The sequence below is a fragment of the Schistocerca gregaria genome, chromosome 4 (genome assembly GCF_023897955.1).
Source record: "Schistocerca gregaria isolate iqSchGreg1 chromosome 4, iqSchGreg1.2, whole genome shotgun sequence".
NCBI lineage: Eukaryota > Metazoa > Arthropoda > Insecta > Orthoptera > Acrididae > Schistocerca > Schistocerca gregaria.
This window is the reverse complement of record NC_064923.1, coordinates 303908741-303930123: the sequence shown is the minus strand read 5'-3', so window position 1 is coordinate 303930123 and position 21383 is coordinate 303908741. Positions and strand designations below refer to the sequence as shown.

The 21383-nt window shown below is 39.0% G+C and overlaps 1 protein-coding gene across 1 annotated transcript in view; it reads right to left on the bottom strand.

Annotated features, from left to right (window-relative positions):
- LOC126266703 (uncharacterized) overlaps window positions 1-21383 on the bottom strand; it is a 348549-nt gene that overhangs the window by 238350 nt on the left and 88816 nt on the right. Inside the window, exon 11 of the mRNA XM_049971146.1 lies at window positions 827-1981. Coding sequence (XP_049827103.1) covers window positions 827-1981 — 1155 coding nt within the window. The remainder of the gene's footprint in view (window positions 1-826; window positions 1982-21383) is intronic.

Sequence of the window (21383 nt, the reverse complement as noted above, 5' to 3'; positions counted from 1 at the left end):
AAATAGAATTCTTCTATATAGTCTTCTATGCTGTTTCCCCAATAACTGCCCAGAAAAACCAAGGAAAATAAAAGCTACAGGAAGAGAACATACATTTTTCCACTGCTCTATTAGGACGTTGATATAAATAAATACTAGTAAAAGCAATTTTGTGCTTTTTTTACTAATGTCACTGTGATGAAAAAAATCAATACATTTGTAGAAAGCAGTTTTGTGCTTGACCAGACTGAAATATTTACTCTGCAGCGAAGTGTGCACTGACATGAAACTACCTGGCAGATTAAAACTGTGCTGGACCGAGACTCGAACTCGGGACCTTTGCCTTTCGCGGGCAAGTGCTCATGCAGGAGAGCTTCTGTGAAGTTTGGAATGTAGGACACGAGGTACTGGGGGAATTGAAGCGGTAAGGACGGGGCGTGAGTCGTGCTTGAGTAGCTCAGTTGGTAGAGCACATGCCTGCGAAAGGCAAAAGTCCCAAGTTCTAGTCTCGGTCCAGCAGAAAACTTTAATCTGCCAGGAAGTTTCAATCTTGCACTTCTTTACTAATGTCACTGCGATGAAAAAATCAAATAATATGTATGTACATCTGGGCCAAAATTCATGTAACAGCCTCCTCTATTAAATGTCCAATACTTACTAAATTACTGTCTCTTAGTCCTAAGATATTGCTCTTATAATATTCTATAATGTAGAAATTTACACATTAAGAATATCCATTCCACTGTCACATGATCAACATCAGATAAAGCAAGGTACACTATTACACATGTCAATATCTGTAATAGAAATACGAGAAGAGTGTTTCTAAATGAGAGCAAGAAATTACCATTTTTCCTGATTCCAATACTTTGTGAAATTTGTGTCTGCTGCGGCTCCAATTTGCAGAACTGCCAGAACGAGAAGACACTGTCTTCTTGGTTTCAGTTTCAGGCGGAGTTCCAGTGCACTGTATGGATGACTTTTCTGCATGACCTCCATCAGAGATGTGTATGCTCGACATTGTCTCCTTAGAGTAGTTGCTGTTTTTTGCATTACAATCTGATTTTGTCTCCGTTATGTTTTTCTTGTAATGTGTTTCACTTTCATTATTCTTTGTCCTATTACTTGTTTCAGAGGGAAATGATGTTTGAGTAGATGACAAATGTACTGATGCTTCTATCCAATCTGCCTTGCTTGTTGGCAGTGAACTCTCCCTTTCCTTCACACCAGATAAATACGGCTCTTTGGAATTAGAAGGGATAGAAACTGTTTCATTTTCTGAACTTCTACGCTTTCTAACAAGATGCACATCTGGTAATGATAAACTTTCACTGTTATTTTTAAGGTTGCATGTCAGTGAGTGTTCTTTATCACTACCTACTATTGATGATTTGGCTGAGGATTCACGTGTCTTACCCTGGTTCCTAGAATGCTGTCTAATATTGGTTTTATTTACTGTACTGAGGTGTAAAGATCCAATTTCTTTTTGCTCTGGCTCTTCATTTTCAATCCAACCTGCTTCTTCAGAAAAGACATAGCTTGTATCTGATCCACTTGTCTTTCTATTACCTGATCTTCCTTCTGCATTAGATAAGGAATTCTCCTTTGAACTACATAGTTGTGCTGCCTGCACTTTTTTCTTATTTTCTGTGGCAGGGACAACAGTATTTGTTTGTACAATTGCATTCTCTTCCACCCAGAAGCCTGAAGTACACACTTCTTTGTTTTGATCTAGAGTACTCTTATTATTCTCTTCAATACCACTTTTATCACCTGCCGATGTCCGATCTGTGCAAATGTTTGCAGTTTTTGTTTCAACATTGGCATCCGAGACTTTAAGGGCTAAAAGTTTTTGCCTAACAGCTGTCATGACATTGTACGGACATGGTTTGACAGGCTCTAGTTCAAGCCAATCTGTTGGTTCACCAGTATTCAATTTTCTTCCACTAAGATCTTCTTTGAACCAGGACTCTTTCTTTGTGCTGTTATGATGTTGTTCTTCCTAAAACAAATAACAATCATTAAAAACACAGGAAAACTGTTAATGTGTTCTGGTGGTTACTCACATTACATAAAGTAATACAAGTAAGATAGTATAAACTATGTTAAGGCCAACATAAATACTTGTAATTTGTTAACAGAGGTGTCTTTCTTGGTGGTATGAAGCAAGATTTGCTAGTAATTTGAGTATAAGATTACAACCAGGACTTAAGCTTCCTGCCTCCTATTCTTCTTTTTTACTCCAGTAATCTGACATACAGTTGTGGTAATTTTATGTGCAACTGATTAACCTGGTATGAGACTTGCTTGGAAAATAACAACAGTACAGAAAAAAATAGTTAAAGTTTCACTTGCAAAATAAGTGACATTATACTCCCTATAATTTGTCTGGCATGTCACAATTTACCCATTTCACACTGAGACACCCATTTCATACTGAGATCACTATTTGCAACACACTGAGATGGACAATTAAATTTGAGTTTTTCACAATGCAACAGAGAATTTTGAAATGACTTACACAAATGCAACTGGGTAGCATCCTTGACAACTGCTGATATTTTGAGAGGTAAAAGGTACAAACGAAACAAGAGATCACAGTGCATGCAAATTTAAACACTCAGTGGGTGGTGTTCTGTCAACCAGGAAACCAAAAGATGGTACATGCAGATAGACCACACACACCATATACAGTAGTACCACCAAATAACCAAAGATAAAAGACTTTATCAGTACTGAAATATTAACAGAAATATGACAGCAAGCATTGATAACTCTGCCCTTCTGTTGAGTGATTACAACATTTTTGTATTGAAGTAGGAATGTGATAACAGCATGAGGTGTCACTGACCTTTTTTTAAGAAAGATGATAATGAGATGTTGGTGAGGGCAAAAATTCATCTGACATCCACTATGGAAATAAGAAAACACGACTCTTGTCTTAAGAAACCAACAAAGCTGCTGGTTCACCATTTGTCTGACCAATTTAGACAAAATATCCATGTCAGTGAGAGCATCTTCAACTGTCCATCTCATACATATATTTACCCAGACTCAAGAATGTGACAGTCATGATTTCCCTCCATTGGGTTGGGTACTGACCCCTCACACCAGATGTGATTAAAGCTAGTAAAAGTTTGGTGTCAATAATCCACAGATAGATGATTTAGCATCTGACTGTAGATTCTATCAGATCATTGTCATGTGTAATGGCCAAGGGCAAGAGTGCTATTTATTGAAAAGGACATTATATGAAAAGACATGTGTTTTTCACAAAGCGTGAAATCACAAATTTTTTACAAATTCTGGTCTGAATGCGAAACTATTTACCTTTACGCAAAATCGCACAATAATCGACAGAACTGCATGGAATCACATCATTTGAAGTTAATGGTGGTAATTCAATTCGAGTTATGGCAATAAAATACAAATATCAAAGCCAATCGATTCTACACCACTTCATTGTATATCAGTACCTTATATTGTATCAAGTACTGCTAACTTCATTTCCTGTGAAAGGCGGAAAGACATTCAACATTGTCCAGTGGATTTTTTGATCTGGCCTTGCATTGTGTATTTGAAACTGTTGCTCATCCCATCAGTGCATTCAGTTTATGTTTTATAAATTGTTTTTGTGCTGCAGTTTATCACTATAGTGGTGACAGTTTTTGCTCAAGAAAAATAATTTCCATGAGAAGGATTTTACGTGTATGAAAAAATTAGGAAGATACTTAGGTGCAAATACTGCAATGTGTGAATTGAGTGACACAGAAAGGACACATGCCTAACACATGCCTAAAACATATTAATAACAGTTCTTCCCATACGAAGAACAAGAAGGTGGCAGTAACGATTAATGAAGTCAGTTTTCAAAGGACAATTCTCACAAACGTCAGTGTAATGGCAAAACGAGTGAAAACCGAAAAGGAAAAATTCATTTTATCAACAACTACAGCTTTCTTTGTTGCTAACATTCCATTGGAAAAAGCTGATCACCTAAAGCTGAGAGCATGGATGAACAGGTATATACCAGTTTTGTGCAATAGAACATTGCACATTTTTGGAGGTGAATAAATATGAGTTTAACTTATATCGGTGCTGGTTTCATTGCTGGGCTTCAGATCAGCAATCTTCCTGATGTTATTAAAAATAGAAGGACATGGTTTTATGTAAGGAAATATTTCAGAGAGGGAAAATAATTCCTTCATGCTTGCCTAGAACCCACCATCTCACCTCAAAAAGTTTCTTACTTTTATGACAAGAATGAAGCAGAGACCTTGTGAATCAGCAATATTTAGACTTTCTGTTCTACAAACATACGGCAAGAATTTTAAAATGTAGAAATAGAGTGACATTCTCAACCTAACCAAACTGTCACGCATAAGGATTTTATAATGTTTACAGCATGAAATTTTGGGATGATGTACCTAAGCTGGCAACCCTCTATTTATGTGTGCACGAGTCGGCCACGATGGTGCGTGATTGCCACATGGTTCACATGTAGGCAATCAGAAGCCCCACCATTGAAGCAAAACCCATATTTTTTCATGATATCACTTACTTCATTTACATGGGGACTGGAATAAAATTGAATATGCTTTCTGTACACTGTATGTTAATTATCATTATAATATTAAGCATGGGAAAATATGAGAACTAGTGAACTGAAATCATTGAACACAAAAGCAATCGCAGCCGCAATGTGTGCGGCACAAATGACAACTGAACATAGGCAGTTGCATTTCAAACAGGTTTCAGTACCCCATGGAAAATTAGTAACCATATGGTTATGCTCCTTTTTCAGTTCAATGATATTTAGGCTTAGGTAATTAATGCTGGGTACATTATTCATTTCAAAGACACGGAAATTAATAATTTAATTCCTTAAATGGTGTTAAATAGCACTCTAATATCATGTCTATTGACATTTTTAAGGTGCTGGAAACTTGTTTTCAGCTGGAAGACTGTGGGTAGGTTCTGTGCCTCGAATCATCATAGAAGGGAAGGAAAGATCAAAAGAAGCTGTTAAAGATGAGAGTTTCAGTTCTTTGTGATGAAATGATGGCCAAAAAAGAGCAGTGTGTGTTTGTGGTTCTGATAAAGGTACTTAGTTGTGGTGATGGAACAATTCAGAAATTGTTTTCTGGGCGAGTGAAAGATACTGAAAATTCAAATGCCACAGAAATTTCACAAGCAATTATAAGTGTAATTCAGAAACTTTAAATTCAGTACTGAAAAATAGTTTCTATAACTTCAGATTCAGTCTGTTATACAATTCCAGACACAATTCCAGATTTAGTTCCAGAAGTGTTACTATAAACACAGTGCTAGGTTCATAAATTAAATTTGGTGGGCACTGTGTGGGCTGTGGGACTTGGTGATTGTGTTGCGCAGGCAAAACACATCTCCTTTAATACCCAAAAGAAAAGCATGCATTATTTAATTCTTAAATAAAAAATATGAAAGTGAACACACAAAAGCTCAATTTTTCCCTATTCCTGTCATCACCAGGTGGAACTCATGGTTTAAAAGTGCCGAGTACCTGGGAAAATATCTCAGCGATATAGCACAATTCATTGAAGTTGTTGAAGACGTGAGTTTTGCTGTTAACTATTTTAAAATCTTGACCTCTAATGAAGAAAAGCATAGACGATTCAGTGCCTAACTATTTTTCTTGTTGAGCATTGCTCTAAATGTTGCAATTTGTTGCCGACACAGAGCTCCATAATACCATTAATTCAAGTGCAATAATCCAAGCTTAGAGACCTCTCGTTGTTGTTGTTGTTGTTGTGGTCTTCAGTCCTGAGACTGGTTTGATGCAGCTCTCCATGCTACTCTATCCTGTGCAAGCTTCTTCATCTCACAGTACCGACTGCAACCTACATCCTTCTGAATCTGCTTAATGTATTCATCTCTTGGTCTCCCTCTACGATTTTTACCCTCCACGCTGCCCTTCAATACTAAATTGGTGATCCCTTGATGCCTCAGAACATGTCCTACCAACCGATCTCTTCTTCTGGTCAGGTTGTGCCACAAACTTCTCTTCTTCACAATCCTATTCAATACTTCCTCATTAGTTACGTGATCTACCCATCTAATCTTCAGCATTCTTCCATAGCACCACATTTCGAAAGCTTCCATTCTTTTCTTGTCCAAACTATTTATCGTCCATGTTTCACTTCCATACATGGCTACACTCCACACAAATACTTTCAGAAATGACTACCTCACACTTAAACCTATACTCGATGTTAACAAATTTCTGTTCTTCAGATATGCTTTCCTTGCCATTGCCAGTCTACATTTTATATCCTCTCTACTTCGACCATTATCAGTTATTTTGCTCCCCAAATAGCAAAACTCCTTCACTACTTTAAGTGTCTCATTTCCTAATCTAATTCCCTCAGCATCACCTGACTTAATTCGACTACATTCCGTTATCCTCGTTTTGCTTTTGTTGATGTTCATCTTATATCATCCTTTCAAGACACTGTCCATTCCGTTCAACTGTTCTTCCAAGTCCTTTGCTGTATCTGACAGAATTACAATGTCATCGACGAACCTCAACGTTTTTATTTCTTCCCCAAGGACTTTAATACCTACTCCGAATTTTTCTTTTGTTTCCTTCATTGCTTGCTCGATATACAGATTGAATAAGAGGAGAGGCTACAACTTTGTCTCACTCCCTTCCCAACCACTGCTTCCCTTTCATGCGCCTCGACTCTTATCCCTTCCCAACCACTGCTTCCCTTTCATGCGCCTCGACTCTTATAACTGCCATCTGGTTTCTGTACAAATTGTAAATAGCCTTTCGCTTCCTGTATTTTATCCCTGACACCTTTACAATTTGAAATAGAGTATTCCAGTCAACATTGTCAAAAGCTTTCTCTAAGTCTACAAATGCTAGAAACGTAGGTTTGCATTTCCTTAATCTTTCTTCTAAGATAAGGCGTAAGGTCAGTTTTGCCTCACGTGTTCCAGTATTTCTACGGAATCCACACTGATCTTCCCCCGAGATCGGCTTCTACTAGTTTTTCCATTCGTCTGTAAAGAATTTGTGTTAGTATTTTGCAGCTGTGGCTTATTAAACTGATGGTTCGGTAATTTTCGCATCTGTCAACACCTGCTTTCTTTGGGATTGGAATTCTTATATTCTTCTTGAAGTCTGAGCGTATTTCGCCTGTTTCATACATCTTGCTCATCAGATGGCACAGTTTTGTAGGGCCTGGCTCTCCCAAGGCCGTCAGTAGCTCTAATGGAATGTTGTCTACTCCCGGGACCTTGTTTCGACTCAGGTCTTTCAGTGCTCTGTCGAACTCTTCACGCAGCATCTAATCTCCCATTTCGTCTTCATCTATATCCTCTTCCATTTCCATAATATTGTCCTCAAGTACATCGCCCTTGTATAAACTCTCTATATACTCCTTCCACCTTTCTGCCTTCCCTTCTTTGCTTAGAACTGGGTTGCCATCCGAGTTCTTGATATTCATACAAGTGGTTCTCTTTTCTCCAAAGGTCTCCTTAATTTTCCTGTAGGCAGTATCTATCTTACCCCTAGTGAGATAAGCTTCTACATCCTTACATTTGTCCTCTAGCCATCCCTGCTTAGCCATTTTGCATTTCCTGTCGATCTCATTTTTGAGACGTTTGTATTCCTTTTTGCCTGCTTCATTTACTGCATTTTTATATTTTCTCCTTTCATCAATTAAATTCAATATTTCTTCTGTTACCCAAGGATTTCAACTAGCCTTCGTCTTTTTACCTACTTGATCCTCTGCTGCCTTCACTACTTCATCCCTCAAAGCTACCCATTCTTCTTCTACCGTATTTCTTTCCCCCATTCCTGCCAATTGTTCCCTTATGCTCTCCCTGAAACTCCGTACAACCTCTGGTTCTTTTAGTTTATCCAGGTCCCATCTCCTAATCTGTCTGAAACCTGTCAGTATCTCCAGGCTTCTTCCATGTATACAGCCTTCTTTTATGATTCTTGAACCAAGTGTTACCTATGATTAAGTTGTGCTCTGTGCAAAATTCTACCAGGCGCCTTCCTCTTTCATTTCTTAGCCCCAATCCATATTCACCTACTACGTTTCCTTCTCTCCCTTTTCCTACTATCGAATTCCAGTCACCCATGACTATTAAATTTTCGTCTCCCTTCACTATCTGATTAATTTCTTTTATTTCATCATACATTTCATCAATTTCTTCATCATCTGCAGAGCTAGTTGGCATATAAACTTGTACTACTATAGTAGGTGTGGGCTTCGTATCTATCTTGACCACAATAATGTGTTCACTATGCTGTTTGTAGTAGCTTACCCGCATTCCTATTTTTCTATTCATTATTAAACCTACTCCTACATTACCCCTATTTGATTTTGTGTTTATAACCCTGTATTCACCTGACCAGAAGTCTTGTTCCTCCTGCCACCGAACTTCACTAATTCCCACTATATCTAACTTTAACCTATCCATTTCCCTTTTTAAATTTTCTAACCTACCTGCCCGATTAAGGGATCTGACATTCCACGCTCCGATCCGTGAATGCCAGATTTCTTTCTCCTGATAACGACATCCTCTTGAGTAGTTCCTGCCTGGAGATCCGAATGGGGGACTATTTTACCTCCGGAATATTTTACCCAAGAGGACGCCATCATCATTTAATCATACAGTAAAGCTGCATGCCCTCGGGAAAAATTACAGCCGTAGTTTCCCCTTGCTTTCAGCCGTTCACAGTACCAGCACAGCAAGGCCGTTTTGGTTATTGTTACAAGGCCAGATCAGTCAATCATCCAGACTGTTGCCCCTGCATCTACTGAAAAGGCTGCTGCCCCTCTTCAGGAACCACGCGTTTTTCTGGCCTCTCAACAGATACCCCTCCATTGTGACTGTACGATAATCGGTATCGCTGAGGCACGTAAGGCTCCCCACCAACGGCAAGGTCCATGGTTCATGGGGGAAGGGGGGGGGGGACCTCTCAAAGAGCTTTAAATTACTAATAGGATGCATTCTCTTTCTTTCTTTCATATTTTGTCTTCTGTTTGCACAATGAGTGGTATGATAACTACATCACCATGCATAATTTTAACACCATTTCAACACCAGTGTATGGAAGAACATGGGGAGGGGTAATGTGGCAGCTTGTGCCACTGAATTCACCTTCACAATTTTTTTTATCTGATTTCTCTTTTTATTGTTATTCTCATTGTGGAGATTTATCTGTTGTTTGTATGGCGGAACTGGGGTGTGCATCTGGAAGGGAATACGATCAAATAATTCTGTTGCTCATACCCTGTGTCTCCAAACATTGGCCGAATTGTGCTTTGTGGGAGCATTAGTCAGCCGAGTAGGCATAGAAGAATATATCCCTCAACAGCACGGTGGCAACTGAGTAGGATTCTCTTCCAGCCATCATTAAGACCATCTGCAATAGTCCCACCCACTCAGACCAGAGTCTCTCCCCATGGTTGCCACTCTACCAGAGCAAACAACTTTCTTTGTATAGTAGTCACTGCCATGAGTGCCTGTACCCATGACTCAGTAAGCACATACAACTTGTCATGCAAAGGGGAGTTTTCAGCCTTGGCAAAAATACAACAGTATCTTGCACAGTCAGAGGGGCAATGAGCTTGTAAATCATTCCACTTTAACTGCTCTATATGCATTATTTCACATCATGTATACATACAGTAATGGGTCTTCCTACCAATATATTCACAAAACATTACATTTGTTTGTTTTAAGGGTCAGCTACCAATTGTTGCCCCAAGTGTCAATCCTCCACAGGTCTTCCTGTGCTTAACTATATTTCTGTACTGTTACGGTTTGTTTATATACAACAGCATTATTTATCGACAGCCTTATGCAGCTTCATACACTACTTACTGCATCATTTACATGTAATGTGATGAGTAATTGTCATGTTTTCCTATGGGATACATCTAAAGTTACCTTCATACCTGAAAATTTTACTGCATTAAGTATGAAACGTTGTGTTGTATTTGCTAGGAACTTTCTCATCCAGCAACAAAGGTGGTCTAATATTCTACAGATTGGTGTTTTGTTTGTTAGGTGACAATGCAAAACAATCAAACAACTTCTGGAAGTCAGGAAGACAGCATCACTGCCTGGGTGTCGGTATCCATTGCCTTCTGAATCTCAGACAACTAGGTCACGCACAATTGTTGTTTATGGAATCTGTGCTGATTTCTACAGAAGAGATTATTGGTTGCTACAAAGATTACTATACACACGCATAAAACAGGTTCAAAAATTCTTGAACAGATAAATATCAGCAATATGGGCATACAGGTGCGTGCGTGTGTCATCAAAACCAATCACATTTCCTCTGTCTGACAATTTTTTGTGATTCTCTATCTTGCATACATTTCCATGTATGTCATTTTGGTGTTCACGTAACAAAGAGGAATCTCAGTACAATCTTACTCCATGAAACAATTTTGGAAAAAGGAATTTGATATATTGCCCTCTCCATCATCCTCTGTTTCAATGCTATTATGGTCCCTTAGTGTCTGGACATTTGACTCAAACCCATTTACTGATTTCATTTTTGCTAGACTGGAACTTAACTTTCATATTAATTGAAGGCTTCATGCACGACTCTTCTTATGCTAATTTTAGCTTTTTTTTTTCTTTTTTTTTTTGCAAAAGAGCGTTTGGTTACATTTGTCCCTAGTTATGAAGCTCTCCTTTTTTCTTTAGACCAACTCATATGGCTACTGAACAACAGCATGTGTTTCTCATTCCTCACAACTTTGCAACAAACATTATCTATTGTACATTGAACAATCCCGTTGAAATTTGTTGTTTATACTCAACATTTTGAGTCTCTGAGATGAATGGTCGATACTAACTGCACAGGGAATCTTAAATTTTATTACACTTGCTACACAGAAATGTCTTCCTTTCATTTGTAAAAAAAGGTATTTACATCCTTATGGCAGAGTGCACCAACCCCGGTCAAAAAGCATAATAACCAAGGTCCCGCGATCATGATTAAAAGTAAATCGCGTTTAAAATGTTTCTGCAGTGCACGAACGTTAATCACTGGTCAGCAAACCGTCGTCAGCCAACTGTGCATTTGATCGCGGTAAACTTTCTACATTGCAATGGCACGTGCCCTAGCAACGCAAAGATGTTAGTAAACATGAAATTGCACAGATAATCGCTGGTCCACATTCTATCTTTGCTGTTTTTTCCGTCGACAAGCAGAAGTATGTGTACGAACCTCGGTACCTATTTCTGATCTGTTGGTTTCTTTTTTGGAGAATAATGGAGAATAAAAGAAGAACACCGAATTTCTCGAAGTACGAGATAGATGTACTTCTTGGACTGGTGGGTGCAAATGCATCCGTTCTTGAAAATAAGAAAACCGATGGCTGCATCTTAAAAGAAAAACAGGCAACGTGGAGCCATGTGGAGGCGCAATTTAATTCTACTCCTGGTAAGTTTACTCATAAATGAATAACTTTTCTAGGTTCATCGTAAGCATAGGATACGGCACACACTGGTTTTTAGTTTGAAATTTGAAAGTGTTATTGGCATACCACTGAAATACGTGATAGGACTATGTACATTTACAGTTGGAATTCTTTTGTTAGTTATAAATTTAAAATCCAATGCCATGCTACTGTTAACTAAATATTATGTGACTAACGGAAGCTTATTGTTGAAAATTGTGAACATACGCTTCTCACTTAGCCATGTGCCATATTCTTCATATATGCCTATACCACTTTCTTTTTAATGAACTGATATGTAAAGAAAAGCCATATACAGACCTTAGATTTTTATTGCAGTTATAAGTTAAGAGCCTCAGAATGCAAAATGGACTTATGTATGTAAATAATATAAGAATGAGTTTATGGTACTACAAACTACAACATTTATTTAATTTCAGGTGTGACAAAAAGATCCTGTGACAGGCTGAAAACCTGTTATGAAAACATGAAAAGAAGACTTCGAAAAGACCTTGTAGAAGAAAAAGTGGAAGTCTATAAAACAGGTGGGGAGAAGCCTACCCAAAAAACCAAGATCCATGATTGGGCTAAACTATTAGAAATTGTTGGTTCCTCATTGAAACTGTTAACAAATGCATACGATTCTGATGCACAGTTTAGCATGATTGTGGATGTCGTCAACATGGAGTGCAGTGCAGTGAGAACACACTGCCTGCTTCAGTTGTCGAGTTAGCAGAGTGCACACAACCTAGCACTTCCCACACACCTGTCGTAATACTAAGTAAAGAGACACCAAAGAATGTTCTGGTGAATGTCACCCAGTTGCAATCCGTTTCACAGTCTCCTGATCAACCCAATGAAAACATTTGCACGCCGAAAAATAGATGGCATCGTCGCAGGATGCCTGCAAAACCAAGGCCATCAGTTCTGGGAACAGTAATCGAAAATGTGTGCAAGAAGAGAGTGGGACTACTGGAGGCCCAATTACACATGATGAAGGCAGAGCACAAGAAGGAGCTGAGGATTAAAAATTTAAAGATTCTGGCCCTGAAAGAAAAACTAAAATACTGGAAGAAGAAAAATGGCAGTGACACATGACCTTTTTTCCTGTGACAGTGAATTTTTGTAATTTTTTGTGCTGTGTTGTATTCTATCTAATGTATTAAAGTTGTCTCACAGTTCGAACTGTTTCTCTGTATTTGTACTGTTAGTGATACTGCTACTATCCTAGTTGTTGTCTGTCTAATATCTGCTTACAGCTTAAAATTAGAATTACTTCATATATAAAAACAGATTAGCAACACTGCAGTTTACACAAGTAAGCTACATATCAGTTGCAGGCCTGCAGCCATAACGTCAGGTGCCAATTTCTACTTAAATGACTTAACAATGAGGCAGACTGTTAATGAAACAAAATAATAGTAATAAAGCATCCTTGTTACTCTAACTTTGGAATGAACATATGTGCTGCAACAGTTATATACATGAGGCCCAATGTTATCATGTTTTGCATTATTTGTACCAGAAATATCCTAACGTATTAAATTATGAGGGAAAGTGCTCCAAATCATAGCTTTGTGAATGCCATTTTCATAGCAATGCGCTGCACCTGGTAATGTTTATAATGGGAACCTATATCTTTTATGGCAATACAATTTGAAGTGTGGCATTTTGAGAAATACATTGCTGTGGTGGATTCTCTTTTCTGCAAAAGTAAGCATAGCATATGTGGCTTTCCTAGACACATCATTTGGTAATGTGTGTGGTGGAAACCTATAACATTTATCATAACAGTATTTGTAGAGAGGCATTATTAAGTAATACATTGCTAATATGGACAGAAGTGAGATTAGCATTGTGTGGCCTTTCTAGCAATACTCTGCACCTGTTAATGTTTATAATGTCAGTCCATAACTTTTATCACAACAAAATTTGTAGCAAGATATTTTCAGTAATGCATTCCTATGATGGGTCACTGATTTCTGCAATAGTACTTATAGCATGTGTGGCTTTCTTAGCAATACTCTGCACAACTGAATTTGTAGTGAGGCATTTTTCTGTGGCACTATGCAATTACAAGGAATTCCCTTGTGTAAAGGTGAGCATTAAATATGTGGAAAAACTGCATCAATATCAGTGACAGAGTGAGTTTTCCTCAGTAATAACTTAAAGTATGACACTTCGTACCGTTAACCCACAGCATTACGGTTCTGCTTTCATATCTTCCGAAGTATCACACTCCTTAACTAATTATTGCTCTTACACTGATCCCCAAAGTATTAGGCATTGCTGACAAAATTCCATTGCCTTTTGTAGCAATGAGAACTTGTTTTTGGTGGCAATTTCTAAACATAAATTTGTCTTCAATTTGATGTATTTTTTTTTAAATACCATACAGTTGTACATAATATTGTGTAAAGTGCTGCTTCGGGCATGACTGACTAGAATCAACAACGTAATTCAATTCTTTGCACAACCTTATAGCCACACACACTTATGTTTGAAGAAAATCATATTGTAAACAAAGAGTAGTGATTAATATGGAAACAATGTAACAAACAATCCCAAGCTGACATTTTATGTTATTACACAAATGATTATTTATTTTGTGCCTATGTGTTTACTGCATGTTCACATGTTTAAGCTAATCTAGGTGATAAGACTGCATTAATACTGAGCAGAAGTGCAGTAAAATAATCTCTAAACTGAAAGGTTCTAATAATAAAGAATGTGCTCTTTTAATATTGCAAAACTGTTGGACATTCACATATTTGTTGTTACAGTAGAAAATTTAAGAGATGTTTAGGATCTATAGTGAACATAATACAGAAATATCCATTATATTTTATTTCACTCGCTTTTACTTTCACACTCTCTAAATGTAATGGAGTCATTTGTTCTCAAATTTAAGTACATACCCAGAAACTGAACATGTATATAAATAACAGAGTACTGCATTGATTTCACAACCAATGTGATGCAAGAAATATATCTTTAATAATGAATTATCAACAGTTCCACACTAAAAAAAAATCTCAGAAAAGCAGCAGCTGGGTAATTGTCTGTAGGCGGCACATCCTGTCCCTGGCATGCCAAAACCTCAAATTTCGCATCACACACCCAGTTCAGTGAGTACTTTTATGTTTGCTAGACAGCAGAAACAAAATAGATTGCATACTGAAATAATCTAAAAAAACGAAAATACGGCGAAATCCCATAACTATAATCATAATTTTTCATTACGAACAATGTCTGAATTTATGTTAGCTTATTGGAAATATTCATTAATTATAGCACGGCGAACTGTTCTTCCGGGTAATGTATCATCACGATACATCTGCTATCCAGGTAGCACAGGTGGGTTATCTTCAATGTTGGGGCCTCTCTCATCACGTAACTGATTTAAAAGTCAAGAAATTTCTGGATCGTCTGGTGGTTCTTTACTGCTTGTACTACTCGCAATTTTATGCAAGACAGCACTATCCACAATTATTGACATTGCTTTTGGTGGATTACATCTTATTCCTACAGATAATATGGGAAGTCTTCTCTTCCACATATCATATTTTCTCTCAACAGTGTTTCTAGTTTTAATATGAGACCTATTATATCAATGCTCTGCTTCATTTTGCGGATTTAAAAGTAGAGTTAACAAATAGGATCTACAGGCATAACCACTATCTCCCAATAAGTGACCTTGTGGTATTTCTCCGTTTTCAAATTGAGCTCTGCGAGCACAGTAGAGAAATATGGTACTGTCGTGCACAGAGCTCGGCCATCGAGCGACAATATCTCTTATTAACAAATTGTGATCACTAATGGTTTGACAGTTAAAGGAAAAATATGATTTCCTATTGCGGAAAAGTTCTGCATTATGTCCTCCAGGAGACTGAATTCTTATATGGGTACAATCCAAGGTACCAAGAATGCCAGGAAATTGGTCCAATTGGCTAAAACCATACATCACAGAGCGCACTACTTCTCTTGTAGTAAATTTTGTAAAAGCAAGGAGACATTGATGCTATGATGTCTGATACATCACTGACGATTCGTTGTGCTGTTGTACGATGTACATTACTGTTGTCCCCAATAAGAATGTTGAATGCACCTGTTGCATATGCCCTTAAAGTAATCAAAAGTCTGTTTATCGGAGAAACCGGGTTATTCCAATCAGTAGGAAATTCTAACCTATCATTAATTTGATTTAATAACCACCACATTGTTTCTTTTGACAGACGAAATCGCTCTTCAAACTTCCTGTCACCATAATCTTCAAAAGGGTTTCCCCTTTCCACAATCACTCCAACACGATTTCGGTCACGATTTAAATGGTCAAGGTATAACAAATCTTCCTCAATGCCATCCATAACATCAAAACGCACCCCCGTCTTAAGAGCGTATGCTTCTAAAACCGCGGTTATGTCGAGAAAACCGGGAAAGAGCTCCGGTTAAATATAACCGCGGTCGATTCTCTCGTTTAACGTAGATCGATGTTGGTGCACCAGAATATTGCGCTGAACAGGATTATATATCGACTTAACCGTGGTTAACTGTTAATTGAGATTGAGATAGAGAGAGAGAGAGAGAGAGAGAGAGAGAGAGAGAGAGAGAGAGAGAGAGAGAGAGAGAGGGGGGGGGGGGGGAGGGGGGGGGGGGTTTCTGTCACAGCTGCAGGTGTATTATCAAGTGGTGGCTATCAACTTTTATTCTGTGAAGGCTTCAATACATGCTATTAAGAGTGCAGTTATTGACTTCACCTGTTTGTATTTTTAATTTCAGTTGCTTTCTGGGCTGTTGGTACGCACTTAACGATGATTTCATTAAACTCTGGACTTCGTTATTGGCTAGCTGTTCACTTTGTGAACTCCACCATTATCAACCACAGGAACCAATTGCTTGTTGCATCAGTCTCTGGTGTTAATTAATGCCTGTGTGAATGGTGATGGAACTGTATTCTACTTATGCAGAGTTGGATAAAAGAGTATACCTGAGGACTTTCTCACCACAAACTATTCCAATGTGGAGTATGGATCCAGAGGTTCTTATGATGTGGCAGCAGTTGCAGCTACAACAGTAACGACGACTGCTACAGCAACAGCAGCAGCAGCAAGAAAAATGGTAGAAATTCGAGCAGCAGCATGAACAGCAGTGGGAATTTTAACAGCAACAGCAGAAATTGCTATTACAACTACTGCAAAACCAACAGCCAGAAGATGCAGGTTCATCACCTTCCCCTTTGCCATTCACTTGCTTTGATGAGGCACATGAGAGTTGGGAAGTCTACTTATATTGATTTGTTCTTCATTGCATGGCATGTCAAATAACTGGTGGAGAATGTGTGTGTGGTCTTATTGTTTTCTAATAACAGATTATACGAACTGGTGCAGACCACTATTGGAGCCAAATAGTTGGCACTTTTCTGATGGGGTTTGCTGACTGACTATGAAGGTCAATAAACCCACGTTGTTGCAGCTAGGCTCATTAAGCAATCCTATGCTCATTAAGCAATCCTATGAAGCATGGACTGCTGACCTGCAAGACTTAGTGTGATTTTTCCTGCAAACAGTAGTGATCATATGTGGACTCACTAATCCACGATATCATTATATAGCTTGTGCCTGACACAGAAGTTAGTGTGATGGATTTAGCATCATCTGATCCAAATCTGAGGAATGTGCTGAAAATTCCCAAATCCCGTGAAGTAACAACATTAGCACAGGCTATGATTCACCATAAATTCTGGTGTCAACTTTCTTAGTAGTAGTAGTAGTAGTGGTGGTGGTGGTGGTGGTGGTGGTGGTGGTGGTGGCGGTGGTGACAATAGTCCCCATTGTGTCTACAATCAACTGACGACATCAAATCAATGTCATCATCTGATTTACCAAGCAAGTGTTCATACGCTGACTCAGAATTCAGTAGTTACTGCAGTACTTAGGAATTCGAAACACTCATTATTGGTAGACATGGGGCGGGAGTGAGTTCTGTTTGACACCGGTGTATACCACAGCAAGTGTAAGCTCATACAAGAGTTTCCTCACGATCGCTGTCAAAGGTTCCCAGCAAACCCCGTGCCATTGAACTGTGTCCAGATTAAGACCCACAGCATCAAAGCTGTCACTGTCCTTTCTGTGATGTCACATGTTTTGTATGCAACAAACTGGGGTGTGTAGCAAGTGTCTGTCTCAGCCGGTATGCGATGTCTGTCAGCACGTTGCACGACATATTGACATTGTCTGTAGCGACAACAAACAGGATGTAAAAGTTAATGTTGCAGCTGGAAATTAATTGAACAACGGCATATTTCCAGTTGGACACAGGGATGTCCATCCATATGGTTAATGTAGACATGTAGCAGCACATGTGCTGCCAAGAGCTGTGGTACCCTCAGTGCAGAGTCGCGAAGTACATGGCCAGTCGATTCTGTTGCAGCATCAAATTGTATTCTAAGCCAAATACAAAAATCTAGCATGGCAACTTACCCTGCTGATAATCAACTCTTGGGTAACAGTTAACATTCCAGCTTACAAGAAGTGGTACCCAGAGGTGTGATCAGACTTTTTAAAACTATTTATATGGTGATGTAGGTTAAAATCACGTATCGCACACTGCAGCCATTCACCCTGGTGGGTCCTTGTTTGTGAGTAATTGACGGGGGGAATCAGAATTTTGTGACACTCTATAGTGCTAAAAAAGTTGAGTTACGTAAAATGGTTGCATGTATAATGGATAGGATAACTGCTTCACAAGCAAGAGGTTGTAGGTGCGAATCTCATCAGGTCAGAATTTTTGTGAATATGAATTTAATCATATTTATCTATTATAATATTCAAAAACAAAGATTCCAAGACTTACCAAGCGGGAAAGCGCCGGTAGATAGGCACAATGAATAAAACACACACACAGAATTTGAGCTTTCGCAACCGGCGGCTGCTTCGTCAGGAAAGAGGGAAGGAAAAGGAAAGATGAAAGGATGTGGGTTTTAAGGGAGAGGGTAAGGAGTCATTCCAATCCCGGGAGCGGAAAGACTTACCTTAGGGGGAAAAAAGGATAGGTACATACACGCGTGCGAGCCCCCCCCCCCCTCCCCCCCCCCCCCCACACACACACACATCCATCCATACATACATACATACATACATACACAGACACAAGCAGACATATTTAAAGGCCAGGTGTCTGTGTTTGTGCGTGTGTGTGTGTGTGTGTGTGTGTGTGTGTGTGTGTGTGTGCGCGCGCGCGCGCGCGCGCCCATGTACACCTGTCCTTTTTTCCCCCTAAGGGAAGTCTTTCTGCTCCCGGGATTGGAATGACTCCTTACCCTCTCCATTAAAACCCACATCCTTTCGTCTTTCCCTCTGCTTCCCTCTTTCCTGAAGAAGCAACCAACAGTTGCGAAAGCTAGTAATTCTGTGTGTGTGTTTTGTTCATTGTGCCTGTCTGCCGGCGCTTTCCCGCTTGGTAAGTCTTGGAATCTTTGTTTTTAATATATTTTTCCCATGTGGAAGTTTCTTTCACATATATATAAGCAAACGATAAAGCTGACAATAACATTTTATTAGCTAGTAACTGGCTTCTTATGTATGTAACAATTTGAACTATTTATTTCGCATTTCAAACAAAGCATTTCAGTGCTTGTTCCTGAAAACTGAAAAATATCATTATGTGAAAGTTAGTTCTCCTTCAATGCTTCATTTGTGGTTTATTTAATTTAATACAGGGATGTAAGTGGTGAGAAATTCTCAACCAAAAGCCATCTTCATCTGCACGTGGTGCACCCTGCTGTATACTGGCAAGGCTCTGGAAACCGAATGACTCACGGAGTAAGGAGTCCCCATCTTCCATGCCAACGGCCTCCTTGTAGGGCGGATGAGCGGGTAGGGCTTAGGGCATTAAGATAGCCTATGTCCTTGGGTTGAGAAATCACCCCTCAAGGTGGAAGATCCAATGATGGACAACGGCATAGGACACCAAGAGTAGGTGGGACTCTTTGAGAAGTGGTGAAGGCAACTCACCTAGAAGAAAGCTACTCTGGTCACAAACTGGGTGGCTCAGAACCGTGGATGGCTGCCCATCACTGAGCTCAGGCTTGCAAGGCCAATAACCTACCAGCCTTAAATTATGGGATCAAAGAAAAAGGGAAAAGAAAGTACTGGACTGATCAAAATGTTGATGACAATGGATTGATTAATGGGATGCTTGGTTTGTGAATTGGAACTTGGGGAGTATTAGATCAATCATGACAGGAGGAATGAAGCAATTGGCCACAGGACTAAGTAACTATAAATGTCTTGTAGCAGCTATACAACAAACAAGAATCCCCCAAGGAATCACAAATGTCTATTCAACAGCCAGATTGGACCTCTAGAGTGGGATTTGCTGTTCACAACAAGGTGTTCTCAGTGGTTAGTAAATGGATCCCAATAAATGATCGCATTTGTGCAATGATTCTGAAGGCATCACCATACAAGATTTGCATTGTGCATTGTTAACTGTCATGCACCATCGGAGGACACAGATGAGGAGATAAAGAGCAACCTTTATGCTGATTTGGAGGACACTATTGACAGACTACTGCAACACTCGATCCATTTAGTCCTGGGTGACCTCAATGCACATCGGAAAAGAAAATGAATATTGTCCCACAATTGGGCTGAATTGCCTACACGAAGTGACCGATGATAACGGTGTTATGTTGATAAATTTTGCTGACCTTAGGAGAATGATCATTAGTAGCACCCACTTCCCACAGAAAGAAATACATAAAGCCGCATGAATATCACCAAATGGAAAGACAAAAAACAAGATTGATCATGCATTAGTGGATGGAAGGCATTGTGGATGCATCGAGCAAGTACAAACGTACTGGGGTGCTGATATGAATTCAGACCACTTTTTAGTAGTTTTGAATATGTGTCTAAAACTCTCTACGAAACAGCAAAGGAATAGAGAAGGAATAGTTCATCACGATAACGACAAACTCTCACATGAGCAAGTGATACAGCAATACCAAGATACAGTCACTGGCTTGCTTTTGTCAACAGAGGTCCCGGAAAATGTAGAAGGAATATGGACACAATTGAAGGAAGCGGTTATCCAGAGTGCAAAAGAAGATCTGAGATGACAACCTAAACCCAAAAACAAACCATAGTTTGATGAGGAATGCCAATCAGCTGTTAAACATAGAATGGAGAAGAGATTGGAGTGGTTAAACCACCTGTCAGAAGATACACAAGCAACATACTCAGAAGTGAGACGAGGGAAGACGACTGGCAGACAGGCTCATTGGAAGGAAGAAAAGAAATTATGGGAAGAAACTATTGGTGGCAGTTGAGGAATCTAACAAAACACCACACTCCTTTTTCAAGTTGGCAGGTTTTGCTCAAGGTAATTATAAACAGCAAACTTTAATCCTAACAGATGAAGAAGGGAATGTGGTATCTCCTACAGAGCAAGCAGATCTGTTTGGAAAGCATTTCAGGAAATTGCTAAATGTAGAAACTCCCGAAGGAAGTATAGAACAAGAGTGGGGGTTAAATACAGAAAAAGAGGAAGCACCTGAACCTTCAATGGAAGAGATAAGAATAACTGTAGAGTCACTCAAAAATAACGAAGCTCCCTGTGGTAGTGGTATTAGTGCAGAACTGGTTAGAAACGAAGGGGAAGTTTTATTGGAGACACTAAGACAGCTTATTGCCAAAATCTGGTCATCAGAGGAGATCCTGGTTGAATGGAAGAGAACTATTGTATGCCCAATTTTTAAAAAAGGAGATGCCACATAAGTATGCAATTACAGAGAAATCTTGCTACTTGAGATGGGTTATAAAGTCTTAACCTTCCTATTACTTAGTTGCCTGAAATCTGCTCTACAAATCATAGGGCCATATCAATTTGGATTCATGGCAGGACACTCAACCATAGATCTTT